Source organism: Schistocerca americana, chromosome X (genome assembly GCF_021461395.2).
Source record: "Schistocerca americana isolate TAMUIC-IGC-003095 chromosome X, iqSchAmer2.1, whole genome shotgun sequence".
NCBI lineage: Eukaryota > Metazoa > Arthropoda > Insecta > Orthoptera > Acrididae > Schistocerca > Schistocerca americana.
In genome coordinates this window covers 186363769-186385103 of record NC_060130.1, presented here as the reverse complement: position 1 = coordinate 186385103, position 21335 = coordinate 186363769, and the positions used below count along the sequence as shown (strand labels likewise).

General features: G+C 33.9%; 1 protein-coding gene across 5 annotated transcripts in view; it reads left to right on the top strand.

The window, feature by feature from the left end:
* The window catches only part of LOC124555163 (ankyrin-3-like), a 904646-nt gene that overhangs the window by 483880 nt on the left and 399431 nt on the right, over positions 1 to 21335 (top strand). For all 5 annotated transcript variants that reach the window (XM_047128986.1, XM_047128985.1, XM_047128988.1 and 2 more), the window contains one exon: positions 18124 to 18328. In XM_047128986.1, coding sequence (XP_046984942.1) covers positions 18124 to 18328 — 205 coding nt within the window. The remainder of the gene's footprint in view (positions 1 to 18123; positions 18329 to 21335) is intronic.

Genomic DNA, 21335 nt, shown 5'->3' with positions numbered 1-21335 from the left:
AGGGCTCAACTTCCACTGAGAGTACAATTAAAAGTAAGTTATTCTTCATTAGTATTTAATATGAATCTTTTATTCTTAATCAGCTCTGTATGAGCAAACTGTAACATTTCTGATGTATCAGAACATTATATTTGTGAAAGCATGAAGAAGTAATTCTATTTGAAATAAATCTTGTATAGAACCAAATTTGCCAAGGTTGTGGTTTTTCCATTTCTTATAATGTTACATCATATTGTTTCATTGAACCTACATTTCAAAACATTCACTATACAGTAAGAGATTTATTTTTGAGCACATCTTAATATGAGTAACAGCAATGTGCTAAAGATTCTGCGAAGTTAGTTTTCTCCAAAGAAATTTCATAAAATTAACAATAGTTCCTGTAAAACCTATACCTGTTGTTAAACCTCCCACTGAAGTTTATGTCCTTATTCCCAGCATTTTCAGGCCTGTGAATGAGACATCAGCATGTCAACTGTGAAACAATACCAAAACTTCTATGCAGAAATGTTAATGTTCCACCAACTAAAATTCACTGAGATTGAAAGGCTAAAATGCAAATTTTATACTGTCAGAAATGTTACAGAAATTATCAAAAGTTTTTGCTAAGCACCGTAGGTAATGATTTCCTACTAAACTTATCATTGCTCTGAAACTGTATTTTGTAACAAACAAACAAGTTTCATGCAGATTACAAATGTATTATGAGCTTATAACTTGCTTGATATTCCAGCAATAAAACGAAAGTAAACCAGTTGCAGTCATGCTACATGCCAATGTGTGTTCCTTAATGATGTAAAATAATAAGATTACAATTTGATCTAACCTTCAATGGACATGGCTGCTATGTTCCTGAAGGCATGTTTTCTAGGTACTTTTAGAAACAATTGGACACCTCAAATCACATATTTTCTGACATTTTTAACAAGACTTTTTTACTTACAGCTTTCTGTAATTTCATTAACACAAGGATAAAGTTTGAGAAATGTTGCAGAATGTAATAACAAAGATATTAAGTGACGTTAGACTCATTGATGTTGGAAGTGTATCTGGTACATTTAAGTATATCATTGCAACAACCAAAATAGTTGCATAATGCAATCACGATTTGAGAAAATCTTGAGGTCTGTTTACCACACTGCACAACAGCTTGGAGTATTTCCAGAATGAATTTCAGATATAGTTTTGGAACCATGAATTTGTTCTTTAGTTATTGCAATGATAAACTTTAAAATTACCATTAAACAGTTTGTAATTGTCCATAGAAGGTGTAATGATATTTAAATGGATGAAAGAATCTTATCATCTATGTTCTCCAGAATATTTGCTTATGAATGACATGGTTTTTAAAGAGATGTGTTTTTATTGTTTCTGCTGTTGTCATCATTTTATGATTTACAATTATAATGTAAAGTATGTAAATTCACCCAAATGAGATGAAAGAGAAACTATCGGATCCTTAAACTTCAGACATTTCTTGCTTCAATGAAGTCATATGTTACTTTCATTTGCCATTATCTGACTGATTTGGCCATAAATTGCATTTTATAAATTTGTGACTGTGATATTTAGTGTGTGGATGCAGTCAGTAAGTACATATGTTAATTTTTGTTCTTTCGAAGTAATTCCATTTAATGGAACCCAGATGATGACCATTTCAGCACAGACTAGTGTAAACACATTTCTTTATCTGACATACTTAGCTTGTCACTATTAACTCTTTCCAAGCATTGTACTGTGCACTTAAAGTTCTTTCAGACACTGATCACTGGCTTGGGTAATACTAACTTCCTGAATTTAGTTTTATTTTCCAGTTAGTTCCAAAAATTGTATAATAACTATTATCCACAGCTGTCAAATTTGCTGCATTTTTTGACAACTGACAGTAAAATATATTATTTAAATTATAAGATTGGTAACAAACTTTGTTTAGTCCAGAAACAGCAAATGACAAACAATGATTTGAGTTAGTGTGGGAATAAAAATAGCTAAAATTGTATAAGCACTACAGTATGGCATATGGGATTTTGAATAAGTGATGAACTTGTTCTTCCACTCATAGTACAATCCCTTCTTTTTATATACATATGTTTATTAATGATAGATTTTGCTGCTAATGTTCCAAGTGCATAGAGCTGTAAACAAGCATTGAGTAAAGATGACAAACATAATGAAAATTTAAAAAATAATTCTGATAATTAAATTCAAATTTCAATCAAATGTTAGTCATATGTTAACTGATTTAATATTATACTTTGCTGTAATGTTGTGCTGATGTCACACATAGAATACTTAATTTAATCAAATGTATATATGGAGTTAGAACGTAGTTAAAACTGTAAAACATTTGAGACCAAATGGAAACATATGTTTTATATCCCATAGTACTGTTCAGCAATATATTACTAACATGCGGCACTGCTCTCACAATAAAATACTCAAATTGTATTGAAATTAGAAACATGCCCAATAAAATTAGTTAAACTACTTGTGTTGGGTTTCGATTTAAAGTAGATTGTGACCCTTAGTATGCACTGAAGCATGGTTCGAAATATGGCAAATTGTTGTTTACTGTGGATCCTTCTGAGACTTCTTCAGTTTAACTAATCTTATTGGGCGGAGAGAGAAATGGATAGTGACTGGATGCGTGGCCTACAGGTTAGACAGTGATAGAAGCTTCTATTATTCAGTACAGCATGTAATGAGCACTATGTGAGATATCACCATACAATGTCAGCTTCTTAGTGGTATTTGTGATGCACTGTCTAACAGTGTGTCACTGGCATTTTCATTGTACCAATCAACTTACACTAATTTAGGTGCTGGTTATTGAAAATAATGTCCATTAAGGAAGTACCAGGGTTTGAACAGTTTGCAGTTGGGGGAAATTATACATCCAGATGTTTTTCCTTGACTGCCATGAGGCCACTCTTGCTAATTAAAACAGTTTTTATTACTGTACTTTCTGGGGAAAGATGCATCATATTACCTTTACTCACACTACCAGTTTTGCTTGTAATTTATTTTGGTGGCTGTTTCTGTTGTGAATTTGCAGTGTTATTTCGAACCCTGCTTTTGTGCTGTTTTTCCTGCATTTCCTTTCTCTTTCATAATTTATCTTATGGACATGGCAAGTACCTCAAAATATTTTTACTCATTTCTGACGCACAATTCATATTACACACAAAACTGGGAAATACATGCTTATTACCACATCACTTGCAGTCACAGACAAAAGATAACATTCTTTTAATCATTCACAGAATAATTAAATAAATTTTCTCTTTTTTCTGAATTAAACAGTTTTACTGTCAAATAAAAATGTTAAATTTCATTTTCATGTTTTATAGATTTCCTTTATAACAAAGTTTAACTTGCTATGTTGCTGGGAACCATCAAAATCACTTCATTTATTGTAGAGCTTCATGGATTAGTTGATAAAATTTTATAACATTATCATATATAACCAACTACAGGGTAAAAAAACAGAGATTTTTTTTTCCTAAACACACATTTTACCATTACTAAAATCTATTTTTGTGGTATTTTGCATGGTTCAGTTTCAGCAAATTTCTTATGCTAGTTACTATATTAAGCAACTGTTTTCTGAAACAGTGGAAAGTCCAGGTTGGAATATCAACAATACCACGAAAAGGGTAGGTTGACACTCACCGTAAAGATGAGACATGACCAATATCTCTGGCCATTCTGGCCAGAATGTGTGCATGAGATGTGCTGGCATGTGTGAATGTGTGTGTATTTTCTTTTTAAAGAAGGCTTCAGTAGAAAGCTCAGTGTGTTACAGTCTTTTCATTGTGCCTGTCTGCACTCAGCATGTCATATTAAAGGTGAATATCAGTCTATCCTTTTCACAATATTGCAACTATTTTGTGATATCTTTAAGATTTCACAGACTTTAGTTGAGTCACAATATTGTAACTTACTTTATTGGCCCTGCCTTTACACAAAAATAGCCAGAAAAAGTTTTGTTGGATTATTTATTGCAATGAAACTCCATGATCTTATCATTCCTGCTTCTTGGATAAAGCCTGAAGAACAGATATTGAAAATATTCATTGTTATTGAAGTATTTTCATGTTAGTAGTTCAACAGTATGTTACACCTTATCTTTTCAGATATAGAATCTATCCTGAAGTATTTTTTATGTACTTCTTAAGAAGCAAATACTGAAAGTAGTACAATATTCTACTATCGAAGAGCTTATTAAAATAGAAATAATTTTCTAGTTTTATTTGCTAACAGTCATATTCATTGAGTCCATTTGTTCTGCATTGACTTGGCAACTGCAATTCTCACTTCCGTGAATTCTTCATTTTTTATTTTCCCTATTTAATATTTAAACATATTTCCATATTTTGTTTATGTGTGTACACAAGCAGTTAACTCTGTGTGACTCCCTTTACTCAGATTTCTCTTGTTTTAATATACTGAAGTATTTACTTCTTGAAAACAACAGTGTACATCCATAGCTGAGTGTTCTGCATGGCAGAATGTTATGCGAGTGGCCCAGATTTAGTATATGGCTGGATCACAGATTTTCTCCACTTGGGGAATGGGTTTGTGTTGTTTTCATCACTATTTCATCCTCATTGGCATGCCAAACATCCATAAATTAAAGATATTTGCATCAGATGACCATTCTACACGATAGAAGGTCCTAGCCACAAGCACATCTCATTTCATTTGAAAACAACAGAAGTGTAAAAACAATATTACAGTGCCTTCCAAGCATATATAGAAAATTAAATTGTGTTTACATTTATCATTTCGATCCTCTATTTAAGTGTCCCCATGAGCCACTTCTCCATTATTCCTATGGTTCATTATACAAAATACTTTGGGCAAAACTTCTGTTACAAATGTGTCCTAATATACATCATATGTAACTCATTCAGTTAATGTTATTGTTATTTTGAATAATGAAATTCATTTTCTCTCCAGTCACATGTAATTATTTTCAGATAAAAGCAGCCATATGAACAATTTGTCACCATCTACTATACAGACAATTTGTGACTGATGAACAGTTACTGCTGGTTGCAGACTGAAGTTGATGTAAATTTCTACTTAACCAAATATCTCTGAAAGCCTTCAACAGCTACCTTCAAATCTGCAAAATTCAGAAAAAATTGTATTTATGCAATATAACCCTGAGTAAATGAATCAGTCACATCAAAATCCATACCACAATCAATACAGAAAAGTTATTGACAGTCAAGCACACCTGAGCATTTTGCCTACAGTAAGATTCTGGCACCAATAGCTGAGTGGTTCAATATTGAACAGATTCACAATGTTCACTTTGCATGATTTTGTTAGCTACAGCATTTTTCTGTACACATCTTTTTCTACCTAATTACACTCTGGTGCATAAAATGAGCATACTCCTCAAGAAAGACAGTACACAAAAACAAATCATAACATTTATTATGCTGACCATAAGTGTTATCTCAAAAGATTATGGTGACTGACAGATGAGGTAATAAAGCAATATCACATCAGTAAAAAGAACAGAAAGTGTGATGAAAAGCACTCTTCAGTTGGTCCTTCCTAATGAAGTTATCTTACAAACACCTCTCTGTCAATCAGATGCAAAGTAATCAACATCTATGTTTAGCATATTGTTGCTTGGTCATTTTTTCCAAAAGAAGTGATTAAAGTATGTAGTGACTCGTTTTCTCATTAATTTCCTGTATGTGTAACAGTTTTTTATCTACATGTCTACCTAATAGTAATAAATGATGAGTCTGTAATGATTTTGTTGTCAGCTGAATGCTGACAGTTTATATTTTTTAATTGTTAGCAGTTTCCAGTTTTCTTAAATTTTCAGTATTCATGAATCTGGATTATAGGCTTGTGATTTAAAATAGTCTATCTCTAAAAACCTCATAGTCTGATAAGGAGAAGCTATGGCCTAATAATGCTTACATAAGTCATGCTGAACCCCATTACATATGTGTATAATGGGATATAAAGTGGTTGCAGTTTTCAAACTGAGGAGAATAATGTGTTTGACAGATACACAAGTGAGAACACTGTTACCAAAATACTCACTTGATGACCAAACTTATTTCTTTCAAATCCCTTAATGAGTTTCTCATATATGACTAATGGCAATTAATGTGACTTTTCATTTCTTCACAATCTTTGTAAGATCAAGCTGTGTAGGATATAGATTCTGCAGTGTTATCCTACCTGAATAGAAATTTGATGAACATAAAACTATAAAAAAAATATAAATCAGACTTTGTGGTAATGTTCTCATTGCAGAATCCCCACCCTCCCTTTTCCAGTTGGAAAGTCGTACATACCTTTAACAAACATAATAATTAAATAGTTCACTGTCATCATGCTTATTTTTTTAATCTACTCATCCATTATACTCATAAACACTGTGAAATCATTATCTTGAGTGTGAAATCATTATCTTGATTGTGAATTCTGTCATTAATTTCTTCCCTATCTATTGCTATGGTCTTGTGGGACGATAGTATTAACTACATACTTCCTGCCATCCAAAATATTTACCTTTTGTTTTCTGAATAACTACTGATGTTTAAGTGTGGTATCTGGAGTGTTATTAATGCCTTTATAACATTTTAAGAACATCAGTTTTCTTACATAAATGCTTATACAGAATACCCAAGTAATCTCTGTATGTTTAATTAAATTTGTAGGTCATACAAAATTTTCATTAGGTGGTAGCTAGATATTCTTTCAGTGCATAATTCTGTGCATCCAAACAGTGTATTAATACAGTTATTTCAGTATACTCTTATCAGAATACAATTGGTGTACTGATTAATTGCTTGCATTTTTTATTTATTCTTTTCCTTGTCTGCTGTGTTTAGCTGCTGATGTATTGTTCTTATAAAGGCTCACCTTTATCAACACACCACTGCTACATGAATATTCTGTTGCCACTAAAACAGTCTCTTTACACATATATGTTGGTTTTCGTTGGATTTGGTAAGTCCAAAGGATTACATTTCAATGCCTATACTGAAAGTGTGATGTTATAGCTAAGTGGGTAATTGTGAGATTACAAATCCAAAGACTGGGGTTTAATCACCTAATAGTTGTTTCACCTCAGTCAGTATCTGTGTATGTGAAAACTGTCAAGTTGGACCATTGTTCAGACTTCACATTAAACTGTAGACCACCTATAATTGACTGAGTAAGTCAGTTACAAAGTAGGAGGATGGAAATGATATGACACCTCTTCCAACAAACCTTCAGACTGACAACAGCTTTAATTTTTTAAGTCAGGGGAAAAAAAGACAGACACAAAAAACTGAGGAAAGTTGTCAGTATGGCAATATTTGATCATTTTAAATATCTCAACACTGCTCAGTAGATGTATAAACTAGATGGAAATATTACCATGGTATCTATATGCTACAAAATTTCCATGACTGTTACCTGTGTTAAATGAGATTTGTTTTCTCTCATACTTTTGGATATGCATTTTGTGCCCTGATTGAGCAGAATTTAATTTTCATAAACCACATTAAGTCGCATTCTATTCGTTTTGTGCACAATTGTGCTGTGTTATATCTTTACTGACCAGTTTGTTTCAAATGTGTATTTTTACTTCCTCTGATTAGCATACAAGTGATTACAAAATAATGTCTCTTGCTTCTAACAAGACACTTACATAAGAAGAATCATGACATTTCATTTAACATCTCTTCACATCATTATTGAGTTTTCCTTTGTGTAGATTAACACTGAAGTTTAACAATACATGACTGTTTTATACACTTTACATGAGACGTGAAGATTCATTCTTTGTTTTTATATGCTGCCACTTCCAATAACTGCTCTGTAATTTCAATCAGTTGAATTGTATAGTACACTATTCTGGTGCACAAATAAGTTATATATCTTCCTATATTTTTCTACATGTCATATATGTAATACACAAATCAGATTATAATGCTTATTGGCTATTTACAATATAGTTTCACTTTTTCGCTGCTATTGGGAGGTAGCACTTACTATTTTTTGCTGTTTGTACTGCATACTAGACAACATCTGCAACTAGTTGAATCATTATAGTCACATCTCATTATCAATATCTGTGAGTATGAAAACAAATAGGAATTCATGTGTATTCACTGATATTTTACTTATCAGTTACATTCTTTGATTCAAACATTTATTGTATTTATACGTACATCATCATCATCATCATCATCATCAAAATCTCATAATTGTCATCATATGTCATGGTAATGTTTCTCAGGTATTCTGTTTTAACTTTAGAAATGGCTCAGTTTAAATAAGGAAATGAGACAATGATCCTCACTTTTCCTGAATGAGTGTTTGAACTGCTTATGGGTGATTGACAGAACTGCATACTGATGATTCTTCTCATATGGTAAACTCATCAAGTCCCTTATCTCTTCTCTGTTATTTATCCTTAGATGATTATCTTGCAAAGTTATTCTTATTATAGTGACTATTTGCCCAAAAATATGGGTAACCTTTGATTTAATTGCATGACAAAGGTACCCTGATTTATAGATTTTCCTGCTTGCAGAATCATTATTTTTGTCAGCCAATGATATATGGAACATTTTATGTTTATGTTTTATTTGAACTATATAACATGTTGTACATACCCATGTACTGCAAACATAAAGAACGATTAGAAACACAAGTAATTTCCAGGCAGAGATTCTTGTTTCTCTTCTTTTAGGTTTTTGTCATTGTTCAACTTTCTGTAGTGTCTATTAATCTGTTAATTACAGATTTGTAAAGGGCAGTTCTCCTCCTGACATTTCACTTAATTGTTTTCATACCACTGATGAATTGATTTTGCTGTATTAGGAGATTGTAATGCTTTCAGATACATTGTTAGCTTCGTTCATTCACAGAAAATCAGTTTATTCCAACATATTACTTCACAACAGTTTCTCATTTCATTATGATTAACAGTGTGAGTTTCTTCCTAAGTATAAGTATTCTGTATCCAAGATCTGTTTAACAGTACTGTTCCAGATAACATACATATATCTATTACTGAAATGCAAAATTTAGTTAATACAAAAGAACAGCTATTAAAAGAGAGAAAGAGAGAGAGGAAAACTGTGAGTTTCTTTCTAAGTAAAAGTATTCTGTATCCAAACCCTGTTTAACAATTCTGTTCCATTGGCATACATGTATCTATTACTGAAACATGAAATTTAGTTAACACACCAGAACAGTTGAGAAAGAAAGAGAAGAAAACTGTGAGATTCTTTCTAAGTAAAAATATTCTGTATCCAAGCCCTGTTTGACAATTCTGTTCTATATGGCACACATTTATCAATTAATGAATCACAAAATTTAGTTAATAAATCAGAATATTTATTAAACTTATCACTAACTGCAGGATACCCATGTCCCTTTCCAAAGAATTAAAAAAAAGGACACTATTCACTAGTAATCTGTCTGATGAACACAGTCAGACCTTTTACTTCTTCAGTTGAACCTTTCACTTCTTCCTTTGAAGACTATATTGTCGTATTTTACAGAATCTCTGGGTCATAATAATTCTTTAGTTATTACTACTCTTCTTTAAGAACAGACATTTAAACTGTCATGTTTGTGTTACCCATTCTCTCTAATACCCACAGAAACAGCATTCTTTCTCCTTTGAAAGGTTCAAAATAATCAAATAAAATAATATAAAACATACTTTTATGTTGAAAAACTGTTTTGACCCCTGCTGCATCATTTTTTTATCACTTCATCAGTGTTGTGTGACACAATACTTTGAGTTTGAAGCTATATTACCATTAATCACATTTATATAACAGTGCAGTCTTTCCCTTTAATAATAATAATCTTCACTGATAATTTATTAAAGTGCAGAATATTGTTTTGGCACTCTTTTCTCATATATTAAAGAGTTCTGTGTTACTTCTTTTCTAAAATACATCTGTCATCATTCATATCTTCTTCTGTTCCTGTCAATTTTTTGCTTTGTGCAATCTTCACATTTGTTTCAGTTATAGTTTCTTTTGTTCAGGTTCAACAACTTTGTGGGCCCTGTTGAGGTAATTACGTACATTGATAATGGGATCAATTTAGAGATGTCAATATTTCCAAATGCAGACTTTGATAATATTCAGTCAGATCTTTCTGTCAGCTACTTCCTACTATATATAATCAGACAGATAAACTATTATCTCCTTTATCTTCACATAATGCAATGTTGTCCCTTCTAATTACAAAAATTGGATATACGTTTAGTTGCTTCACAAATTTTAATTCTTGGCTTTGGCATTCATGTGTGTTGACTCTGAATGGAACCACCATTAATGTGGTCCCGGTACAAGAAACTAAATAAACACAATCAGAAAGAAAGCAGTAGGTTGATAGGTTATGTCACCATAAATCTGTTTCTGGTGAATTCTTTGTATTCCTAAAAATTTTAGATGCTAGACTTCAAAACATTTGGTTGATATTCAAAAATCTCATTTTTGTAGGCTTCAGTGTATTCTCCATGATGTACAGTCTTCAAATCAAATGAAATGTACTAATTATAAAATTTCTGAATACCGTATTCAATGGGTATCACTTAACAGTTCTGAAAAATAAGACAAAATTCTGTAGTAAAGTTGTCTGCAGAATTACTTGAGAATTACCTTAAAATCAGTTCAAATGGTTCAAATGACTCTGAGCACTATGGGACTTAACTTCTGAGGTCATCAGTCCCCTAAAACTTAGAACTACTTAAACCTAACTAACCTAAGGACATCACAAACACCCATGCCTGAGGCAGGATTCAAACCTGCGACCGCAGCGGTCGCACGTTTCCAGACTGTAGCGCCTAGAACCACTCGGCCACCCTAGCCAGCTTAAAATCAGTCTGTTCTTTTGATGCCTAGAGGAAATCTTTATATTTGAAAGGAGACAGAATATTGTTTTATGTTCTAATATGTCATTGATGCCTGAATGAAGTCCCAGTTTAGGACTAGTGCTTCTGAATTAGTTTTTTTACCTGATTTACAGGAGAACTGTTTGTGATTTTCAGTACTGATCTTGGTGTGTTGATGCAAGCAGGATGATAAGATCTCTTATAGCATTTGACAATTTGTGCTGGTGAGAAATAATTTTTGTAGTTTTAATTCCATGGTGTGGTGGTTAGCAATAGGTATTCTTTGTTGAAATGATTTTGTTGCTTTTGCTACACATGCTATTAAAAAGGGATATTGGAAAACCGAATGTAGATTGTTAGTGAAGGAATGTGAGAAACTGTCTTTAAAATAGTATTAAGTGAAGGTATTATTTGCAATTAGTAGTTGCAAAAGAGGCTTGTTTGCCTTGTATTATGAAACCTATGTGTTAATAACAGGCACAAAATTCACATATAGTGTATACAGAGTACTAAAATCATATCATGACAGTTCATTGTCTGCATCATTGTTCATTGTCTACATCTTCTTCTTCCTTAATTTCCATAGCTACTTTTTACATAATGGTTATATGGAAAATATGCAGAAATTGAATTATATTAGGAGAGAAACAGAAAACAAGTCTTGACCTTTCAGTAAAGCTGAAGACAAATTTAGATGTGACCAGGTGTTTGCATCTCAAATGGACTGCTTCATTGGCACATTGAGAATGAGAGTACGGTTATTTTTTGTGAAACAACATAAATGGACTGTGTTCATAAAGCTAACTGACCAATTTTCGATATCTACTAGTATCAGTTTATAAAAATAGCTGCAAATCCACATCTACATACATACTCAGCAAACCACCATATGGTGCATGGTGAAGGGTACCTTGCACTATTACTAGTCATTTTCTTTCCTGTTCCACTTGCCAATAGAGGGAGGGAACAATGTCTGTCTATATGCCTCAATATGAGCCCCAATTTTTCTTATCTTATCTTCATGGTCCTTACACAAAATGTACGTTGGCGGCAGTAGAATCATTCTGTAGTCAACTTGACATGCCAGTTCCCTAAATTTTCTCAGTAGTGTTTCATGAAAAGAATGTCATCTGGCCTCCAGGGATTCTCACTTGAGTTCATGAAGCACCTCGATAATATTACATGTCGACCAAACCTATAAGTAACAAATCTAGCAGCCCTCCTCTGAATTGCTTCAATGTCTTATTTAATCCAACCTGGTGGTGTTTCCATACTCTCAAGAACTCATCTTCATTCATTTAAATTTATTTACATTTATATCACACTGCCAACAACTAGAAATCCTGTTTAAGCCATCTTATATCCTGCTACAGTCATGCGATGATGACACCTTACCATACACCACAGCATCACCAGTAAACAGCTGCAGATTCCTGCTCATCACATCCTTCAGATCATTTATGTGTATAGGATGTCCTAGGAGCAGTGGTCAACATTCAGGGATATGAAAGGAATGATGATTCAAGCAAAAATGTTTGGTATACATGGGCTCTAAAATGCTTACCAGTACCTTAAGAGCTATGAGTACTTCTTCATCTTCGATACTGTGTTACAAATCCCTTGTGCTGAAAGCCCTTTGCTTTCTTTATTTTGAGAGGAGAACCAAAACAAGAAAAAATGACCAGTAAACATGGGTTCTAAAATGAATACCTTAAGTGCTATGAGCAATTGTTCATCTTCGCCACTGTGAAACACATCTTATCTACTGAAAAAAAGTGCTCATAACTCTTAACACATGCATTTTACAGCCCATATTCACTATACAAATGTTTTTCTAGTTTTGGTCCATATTAGCTCCTCCCAAAATATGGAAAGCAAAGAGCTTGCAGCAGAAGAGATTTGTTTCACAGTATCAATGGTGAATAAATGCTCATAGCTCTTAAGTTGTACATTTTAGAGCCCACACTTACTAGACCTTTTTGCTTTGAATGATTATTCTTGTCATAGCACTGAATACTGACTATTTCTCCTTGGGCATCCTGTATATGGAATAAGACTAATCCTATCACACTTCTTTGGAGCACTCCTGATGATAAACTAGTCTCTTATAAACACTTGCCATTAAGAAAGACGTACTGGGTTCTAATAATTAAGAAATTTTTGAGCCACTAACATATCAGGAAACCTATTCTGTATGCTTGTACCTTCTTTAACAGTCCACAGTGTGGCACAGTGTCAAATGCTTCCTGGAAATCTAGGAATATGGAATAATACAATAAAGAAAGACAAGGATAAAACTTCTGTCAAGAGAGATATTCCCATTCTTTTATGTCTTGTTTGCAAGTTCATACAAAGGAACTGCTTCACAGGATCAGAAATAAGCGAAAATCCTATGTAGTAATAAAACTTTATTTGTGAAAGTACTAAATGTCTGTTTCACATATATTTTCTATTACATACATATTCTGAGATATGGTACAATATCACCCCTAAAATAAACTGAATGGATAGCAATCAAGAGATCTCAATAAAGCAGCCAGAAAGCGGTTGTACTTCACTAGTAGATGAAGAAAAACAGTCAAACTGATCACAGTTTAGTTAGGTAACACGTAATAATTCATATGAAGTAACTGGATGATATTGATGGTTGCCTCAATTTTCTGAGTCCTAAGTCTATAAATAAAACTAACTAACAAGAAAACACTGTAAAATGAATTGGGAAGAATGACTAACAATGTGTGATGAAATGACATCACTGGGAATGTTCTAGGAGCAATACATTTTCAGATGAGGAAACATGATGTTTAATGTTGAAAATCCCCATAAAACTTTAGGTACAGAGCATTTATGAGAAGTATTATAACATAAATGACAACTAATTAATCTACCACTTTCTCACCTATTATACATCACATTTGACTATACATATTTCAGTTTAAAGATATTCCTTTTATAACTTCGTCCCACATTCATTTTCTCAACATTTACGTACTATTTCATTCATGTTAATGATTTCAACACTTTTGGTAACTGCCTCTTGGGTCTAATCATCAGTAAATGTGCTGCAAATGAAATCTCTTTCAATGTGAACATTTTAGGTCAGATGTGACAGTGACTATTATGAATATCAGTTTAAAAATATAACTTACTGGAAGTAGTCTAATTTATTGGTCTTGCTACTATGTATATCAGAGGATTATACCTCCATCATGAGGCAGATGGATTACAATTGTATATAGGCAGAACCTTTGTGGTACTGTCTGGCAGTAACTATGCCTGTTTCAACTGTAATAAACCAATCTCATGCTCGAGGTATAATCCTCCAAAATATCAAGTGGAAAGAACAATAAATACTATTGGTTACAGTAATTTACAGTTTCAAACCAAAATTAGGCATTGCGTGCCATTGACAAATGAGTATTTTGTCACAAACAAAATCAAACAGTGGAAAGTCCAGGTTGGAATATCAACAATATTAGGAAAAGGATAGAATGCTACTCACTGTAAAAATGACATATTGGGATGTGGACAGGCGCAATGAAATGATTGTTACACATTGACCTTTTGGCCAAAGCATTCTTGAGAAAAGAAAATGCACACACAATCACCAAGCAGAACACTTCATGCCCCAGTAGCCAGGCATAGCAGTCATGTGTGCATGTGGGGTTCCTGTTTGCATGAATATGTGTGAGTTTTCCTTTTTTGAAGAAGGCTTTGGTTGAAAGCTCAATGTGTAACACTCTTTTCATTGTGCCTGTGTGCAACTCAATGTGTCGTCTTTATGGTGGATAGCAATCTAACCTTTTTATAATATTTTGCCAAAAAGCTCATTATGCAGATGAAGAACCAGTCAAATTGTGCTTCATCACTTTACTTAAAAATAAGTTACAGCATTATCATTTATACCACAGGCAGTATTCTGTTTCCTTCTGGTTGGGTCTTTGCAGTACTATACACTGGTTTTTAAAATGTGCATCTGAGTTTGGGGTATATTCTACAGCTGATTTAAACTTTCCCAGTTATTAAAACATTAGAAGTATTATATTTCATACAGCAAATGAATAGAATAAAATGGAATATTAATGGAAACAAAATCAAAGGGATGTAGAGCATAAGTGAGGTCTAGTTTTGCTATTTTGTAAAGTTTCTTGTTTAGAACGAAAACATCATGGCCTTCATTCTTCTTTCCCCTATGTGTTGCCTTGCTTGGTGACTACATGGTCTGCATACATGGAACTAACCATCATAAATGTTATCTCATTAACTCTGGTAAAACTTAATCAGTTTCATATCATTCATTACAGATAAATTTGCTTCTGGGAGTCCAGGCTAGCCTAGAGTTCTCACCTGAAATTCATTAATAAATCTACTGGTGGTGTGTCAGTGACCTCAAGCATAAATGTAACTTAAATCTTGATAAAAACCATTTAACATCAAGACAGCATTTTAAAAGTTGGAGCACATATTTTGTGGAATCTAAATCAGCAAAATGTTAACTATTTTCCACTTTAAGTACTTTGCATTTTTCTTACACAGTTTTTCAGTGACAATAAACCACTGTAATTTTGTTTAGGAAATGGAAAGAACAGGCAAAGAATGATGCTATTTAGCACAATTTACTAGAATAAAAAACTAAAATAGATTGGGGCTGCAATTTAAAAACTTGAGTTCAGTTTGCATTATCTCACAATTGACCAGTTAATGCATTGTGCAGTATACGGCCATTGAATAACAATAAACTAACAGTACAGAATTCTGGTTTGTAGCATTGACAGTTACTAATATTTGTGTTTTAACAGAAAGTCTCATTTCATTATATAAAATCACATAATTGATAAAGGAATGCATTGTTCAGCACATGACCATTTTATAAGAACAACACAGCAATAACAATTGCTTATTTACCAGCATTGTTAGTTACTTCAGATTTTTAAGATCACAGCAACTTTTGAGTGAATTTTCAGAGTAAAGTTGTCTGTTTAATAGGGAATTATGCACAAATTTTTGTGTTAAGTTGGCAATAGTAACAACTGAGCCATCTGAATTAGTCCTGTGCTCCATTTTTTGGCTTCAATGTGGCAGTTGTGATCAGTCATTACTAAATTTTATTTTTATGTGTAATGGATCATAATAATTAGAAGTTTTATATGGACAGTCTATGGTGTAGTTGATTGTGAAAGAATTAGGTGTATTTATGGAGTTTTAAAGTATTTTAAAAATATTTTGCTATGAATATATAGGTTAAGTTATTCTGTTATTTTTCTAAACTTACATATGTACCATAGCTGAAATCTTGTTGCATTTCATGTCTGATCCTTGTATGTAACAGCAGAAATTGTAATTTTAAACTGTACACTAGGATAGGTATACTACTAACAGATTTCTATATTTCATTGCAGAGCATTTATCAAGTTACTAAATCAAAAAAGTATAATGTAGATTATATTGCTTTAAGATACTTAACATAGACTGTTTTTCCCTTCACACTGTTGACACATGAGTGATAGGGAGATCATTAAAGATGGTTAATTTGTGTAAAGGGTTATAAGTTAAAGGACAGAACTTGCCATAAGTTTGCTTAACACTTTCTGGTGACACCAGATGAGTGACAATATGCTTAAATGTACAAACCTTCACAGGTATATACTTCCTCCACATGTTTACAGTTTGCTTCTTGATTTAGAAATGAATTGTGTGCTTCAGTTAACAACTACGAATTGATAAACTGCTGAGCCAAAACATTATGACCACTTGTTTAATAGCATGTTGTTCCACTTTTCAAACATAGTACAACAGAGATTTTGCTTGGCATGGATCCTACAAGTCCTTGGCAGGATTCCAGAAGTATATGGCATCATGTGTCTATGCACAAGTCAAGCAAATTCTGAGATGGTGGTTTACGGGCAAGCAGCTGGCACCCATATGTGCTCGAGTGGGTACAGATCAGACACATTTGCTGGCCAAGACATCAATGTGAGTTCACTGTAATGCCCCTCAAACCACTGTAGCACGATTCTGGTGTTGCAACACAGACAGCTGTCCTGCTGGAACATGTCATTTCCCTAGGGGAAGACTTCAGGCATGAAGAGATGCAAGTGGTCCACAATAATGTTCACATAGTTCATTGCTGTCATAATGCCTTCGATTACCACCACAGATCACATGGAAGTCCAATTCAATGCACCCTATTGCATAATTCTGCCCTCACTGGCCTGCATCTGTGCCACAGTGCATGTTTTGTGCAGCCATTCATCTGGACAGTGATGTGTATGGACCCAACCATTGACCTGGTCAAACAAGAAATGCTATTCATTTAACAGACAACACATTTCTATTAATCCATGGTGAAAACTCAGTGATGCTGTTCCCACTGCAAACATAACTGATGATGTCATTGGGTCCATACAGGAACACGTAAGATCATGTGATATGGAGCTCCGTGCTCAACAATGGCGTTTGCATGGTGTGCTCTGAAACACTTGTGCCTCCACTAGATCTGTAATCAGATCCGCCACAGATCAACGCCTATCCTGCATTACACAGTGGGGGATCCTCTGACCTCTATGTTTTGTGATGAGACATGGTTGTCTAATACCATACACCATCCTTCAACCACTTTCCATAGGTGCTCATGACAGAAGTAAACAAAGAGGTGACCAGCTTCATTTCCAGCTGCAGGGCCATGACAATGTGCCATTTGTCAAACCAGCTTATGTCAGTGGATTCCATTATTTGCGACCCATATCTTCACTACCATTACAGCCTTTTAATCTCTCTTCTGCTTACATTCTTTTCTTACTGCATCACGTACCCACAACACCACCAGGAGGCATTCAACCTTGGAGTGGGTAGTGGTCATAATGTTTTGGCCATAAGCGTATTTTGGAAAAAAGTTAGATGTTGTAGGAAAAAAGTCTAACAATTTGTAGTCAGCATATTATGTGAAAAAGATGAAAATTTTGTTAGTAAAATGCTTATTTATCTTTTAGTAGTTTCTCTAATAATCTAGCATAATTTGCAATGGGTATCCATGAGAATGATTTGACAGAATTATAATCTCTGTGATGAAAGTTCAGCACCTTAACAGTTAGTCAAGTGTTGTAGATTGTCCAAGGTCTGGAGTCATTTTGTGTTTATTCTAGATATGCACCTATTTAAACCAAAATATTTTAGAGGATGGTGATCTAAGATTCTGTTCATTATTTATTTGTCAATTTTTTTTGGATTTATAGGCACAGCCAATTGCAGCTGAACTCACAGCGAAGCTTCTAGGTAATAGGGTTGCTGTATCACCAATAGTAACAGTGGAACCTCGAAGGAGAAAGTTTCATAAACCGATTACCCTGACAATCCCTGTTCCACAAGCAGCAAACAAGGGCATGATCAACCAGTATTCAGGAGATGCACCAACTCTGAGACTCCTGTGTAGTATTACAGGTAAAATTCTCAAATGTAATACTTTATTAGTTTCAGATATTTGTTAAATTATTAATTATTAATTGCTCAATTGACTATATTAATGTAAATGAACTAATATGGGAAGTAACTGATAGGGTCAGATCATTTTTAAACTTCTGTAATCTATGTGTATTGGTTATTTTTTGTGTCAACTTTCACTGTTGTTTGCCAGGAAGTACACACATGTACATCTCTCTCTTATAATTGTGGTGCATATCATATCACAACACATATCTTTCTTCAGAAACAAAGAGGGAAAAAGAGAAAGTAAAAAGTTGTATAACTTTCAAATTAGTAGCACTCAAAAACCTGCATCTATATGGATATGATAGGCTAGGTGCAGGAAAACAACATTACATGTCAAGTAAATGATGTAGGAATGAAATTTTCTTGATATCCTTGTGGGAACATTGGGCAGAAATTTACTACATGAGAACTGTCAGTCATTGTATGAAGTCATTTGTGCTGAGAACTACTTTATCTTTTAGTATTCTGTAATGCATTTGCTAAATCTTAAAATAATGGTACAGTTTTGATACATGCACTAGAAGCAGTGCTATGTTTATGTGCAGCTGTTTGACAGAAAACTATTTGTAATTAAATATTATTTGGAGACTGGGTTATATAAAATCCATATATATTTATCTAATGACCAGTAAAAGCAGAAAGATATAGAGCAGTTGTACTATGGAACCAAAATAGTTATGGCTCATTTGAAAATTAATCAGTCAAAATGTGTTGTGAAGTTATAGTTAAGTGGAGGGAAATAGTTGAAATATGCAAGCAAAATGTTTTTCCTTTGACAAAGTATTGAAGGATGCAGGGTTTTTGTGACACCACAGGCAGTATATGTAAGTTGCTGTGAAAGAAATATGGAAACTGCGTTAAATTGAGGCAAGAGCTGTTGAAAGCTGTACAACCACTTGTATCAAATATCAATACAGTGAACAGTTGCCCTCATGTATGGTTGCAAATAATAAATACTGTGTGGTTAGCTGAACTTTGTGCAATACAAGGGATTTTAATAAGGGTTTTCCCTTCAGTTCTCTTTGACAAGCACAGAATATTTAGCAAACTGAGCAGGTGGCCATTGCTACAAGCTATCAATATAGAAAGTACCTAACTTTTATTTTCATAAAACTTGCATTACTCCAAAGCTATTTTGAAATTCAAAGAAGTATTCGAGGCCACCTTAGTGCTGCAGAAATATATTGCTAGTAAATCGTTCATTTCTTGCACAATATACTGCAAATTACGAATTGTATGAATTCTGTCTCACTATTCCCAGTGCACGCATTTGATATTTTTCTTCTGTATGTCAATATTCATTTAAAGTACCCTACTCTTTGTAACAGTGGGAAGTGCATGCCTAAAGAAAGCAGAATTATAGTTATATTCAGCTAATTTAAATATATTCACCTGTGTGGCTCATTTGCCGAAAGTAGTCAGTTGGGAATCAGTCAAAATTGTTATCCCTTCAGGTGATCCTCATTCTCTCACACTCTCTCTCTCTCTCTCTCTCTCTCTCTCTCTCTCTCTCTCTCTCTCTCTCACACACACACACACACACACACATACACACATACACACACATGATGTCTCTCTTCTCTCTCCCTCTCATTAGCAACTAAATGTAAGTCACAGCAATGTGGACTTTTGAGGTATGTGATGTCAAATTTTTAAAAATAATAACTTATTCCTGCATAAAAAGTTTTAAGCATTTTCTTCTGATGCATATGTTGAAGAGTTATTTGAGCAACATAACCATAGGACAGGTGGACGGTTTCAAGTACTTAGGATGCATATTCTCACAGGATGGCAACATAGTGAAAGAACTGGAAGCGAGGTGTAGCAAAGCTAATGCAGTGAGCTCTCAGCTACGATCAACTCCCTTCTGCAGGAAGGAAGTCAGTACCAAGACTAAGTTGTCTGTGCACCATTCAATCTTTCGACCAACTTTGTTGTATGGAAGCAAAAGCTGGGTGGATTCAGGTCACCTTATCGATAAGGTTGAGGTTACAGATATGAAAGTAGCTAGGATGAATGCAGGTACTAGTAGATGGGAAAAACGGCAGGAGGGTGTCCACAATGAGGAAATCAAAGAAAAACTGGAAATGAACTCTATAGATGTAGCTGTCAGGGCGAACAGGCTTAGATGGTGGGGTCATGTTACACGCGTGGGAGAAGCAAGGTTACCCGAGAGACTCATGGGTTCAGCAGTAGAGGGTAGGAGGAGTCGGGGTAGACCAAGGAGAAGGTACCTGGATTCAGTTAAGAATGATTTTGAAGTGATAGGCTTAACATCAGAAGAGGCACCAATGTTAGCACTGAATAGGGGATCATGGAGGAATTTTATAAGTGGGACTATGCTCCAGACTGAATGCTGAAAGGCATAATCAGTCTTGAATGATGATGATGATGATGAACCATATAACTTCATGTATGTGGACCTATTTCTTGTCTTTTAGTATCTTTACATGTGTGTAATGCACCTTACTACAATGTAGAATGGAAGATATAGAAAGAAAACTCTTTTGCTTCAGATAGTCACCATACAGAGAATTTTACAGTTATACTTCATTTATCCTAATGCTGTTCATTGTGAAGACAAACATGTCATAATTTTTAACGAGATGACATTTGGTGCAGATGACTACATCTTAGAAATTAATTTCTCTAGCAAATATAACTACAATGTTTGGTGGCATTTCAGCTGATGTAAGGGTGCTCAGTAGTGAGACTGCTTAGTGAGAAATTTGACATTGAATACTTAACACACTATTACTACCATGACTATTAAGTAGCCATTGCTGCTGGAGCTACCTAAAATACTCCAGTTTATAATTCTGTTATAGGTAAATATTACCTAAGCAACAGCTGAAGTTGTAACCTTTGCTGTTATTGTGAAATCCTTCATATTCAACTGAACATTTTTTCATGCATATTTAAGATAAAATTTGTACCACAAAGACTGTGTTGGTCACCT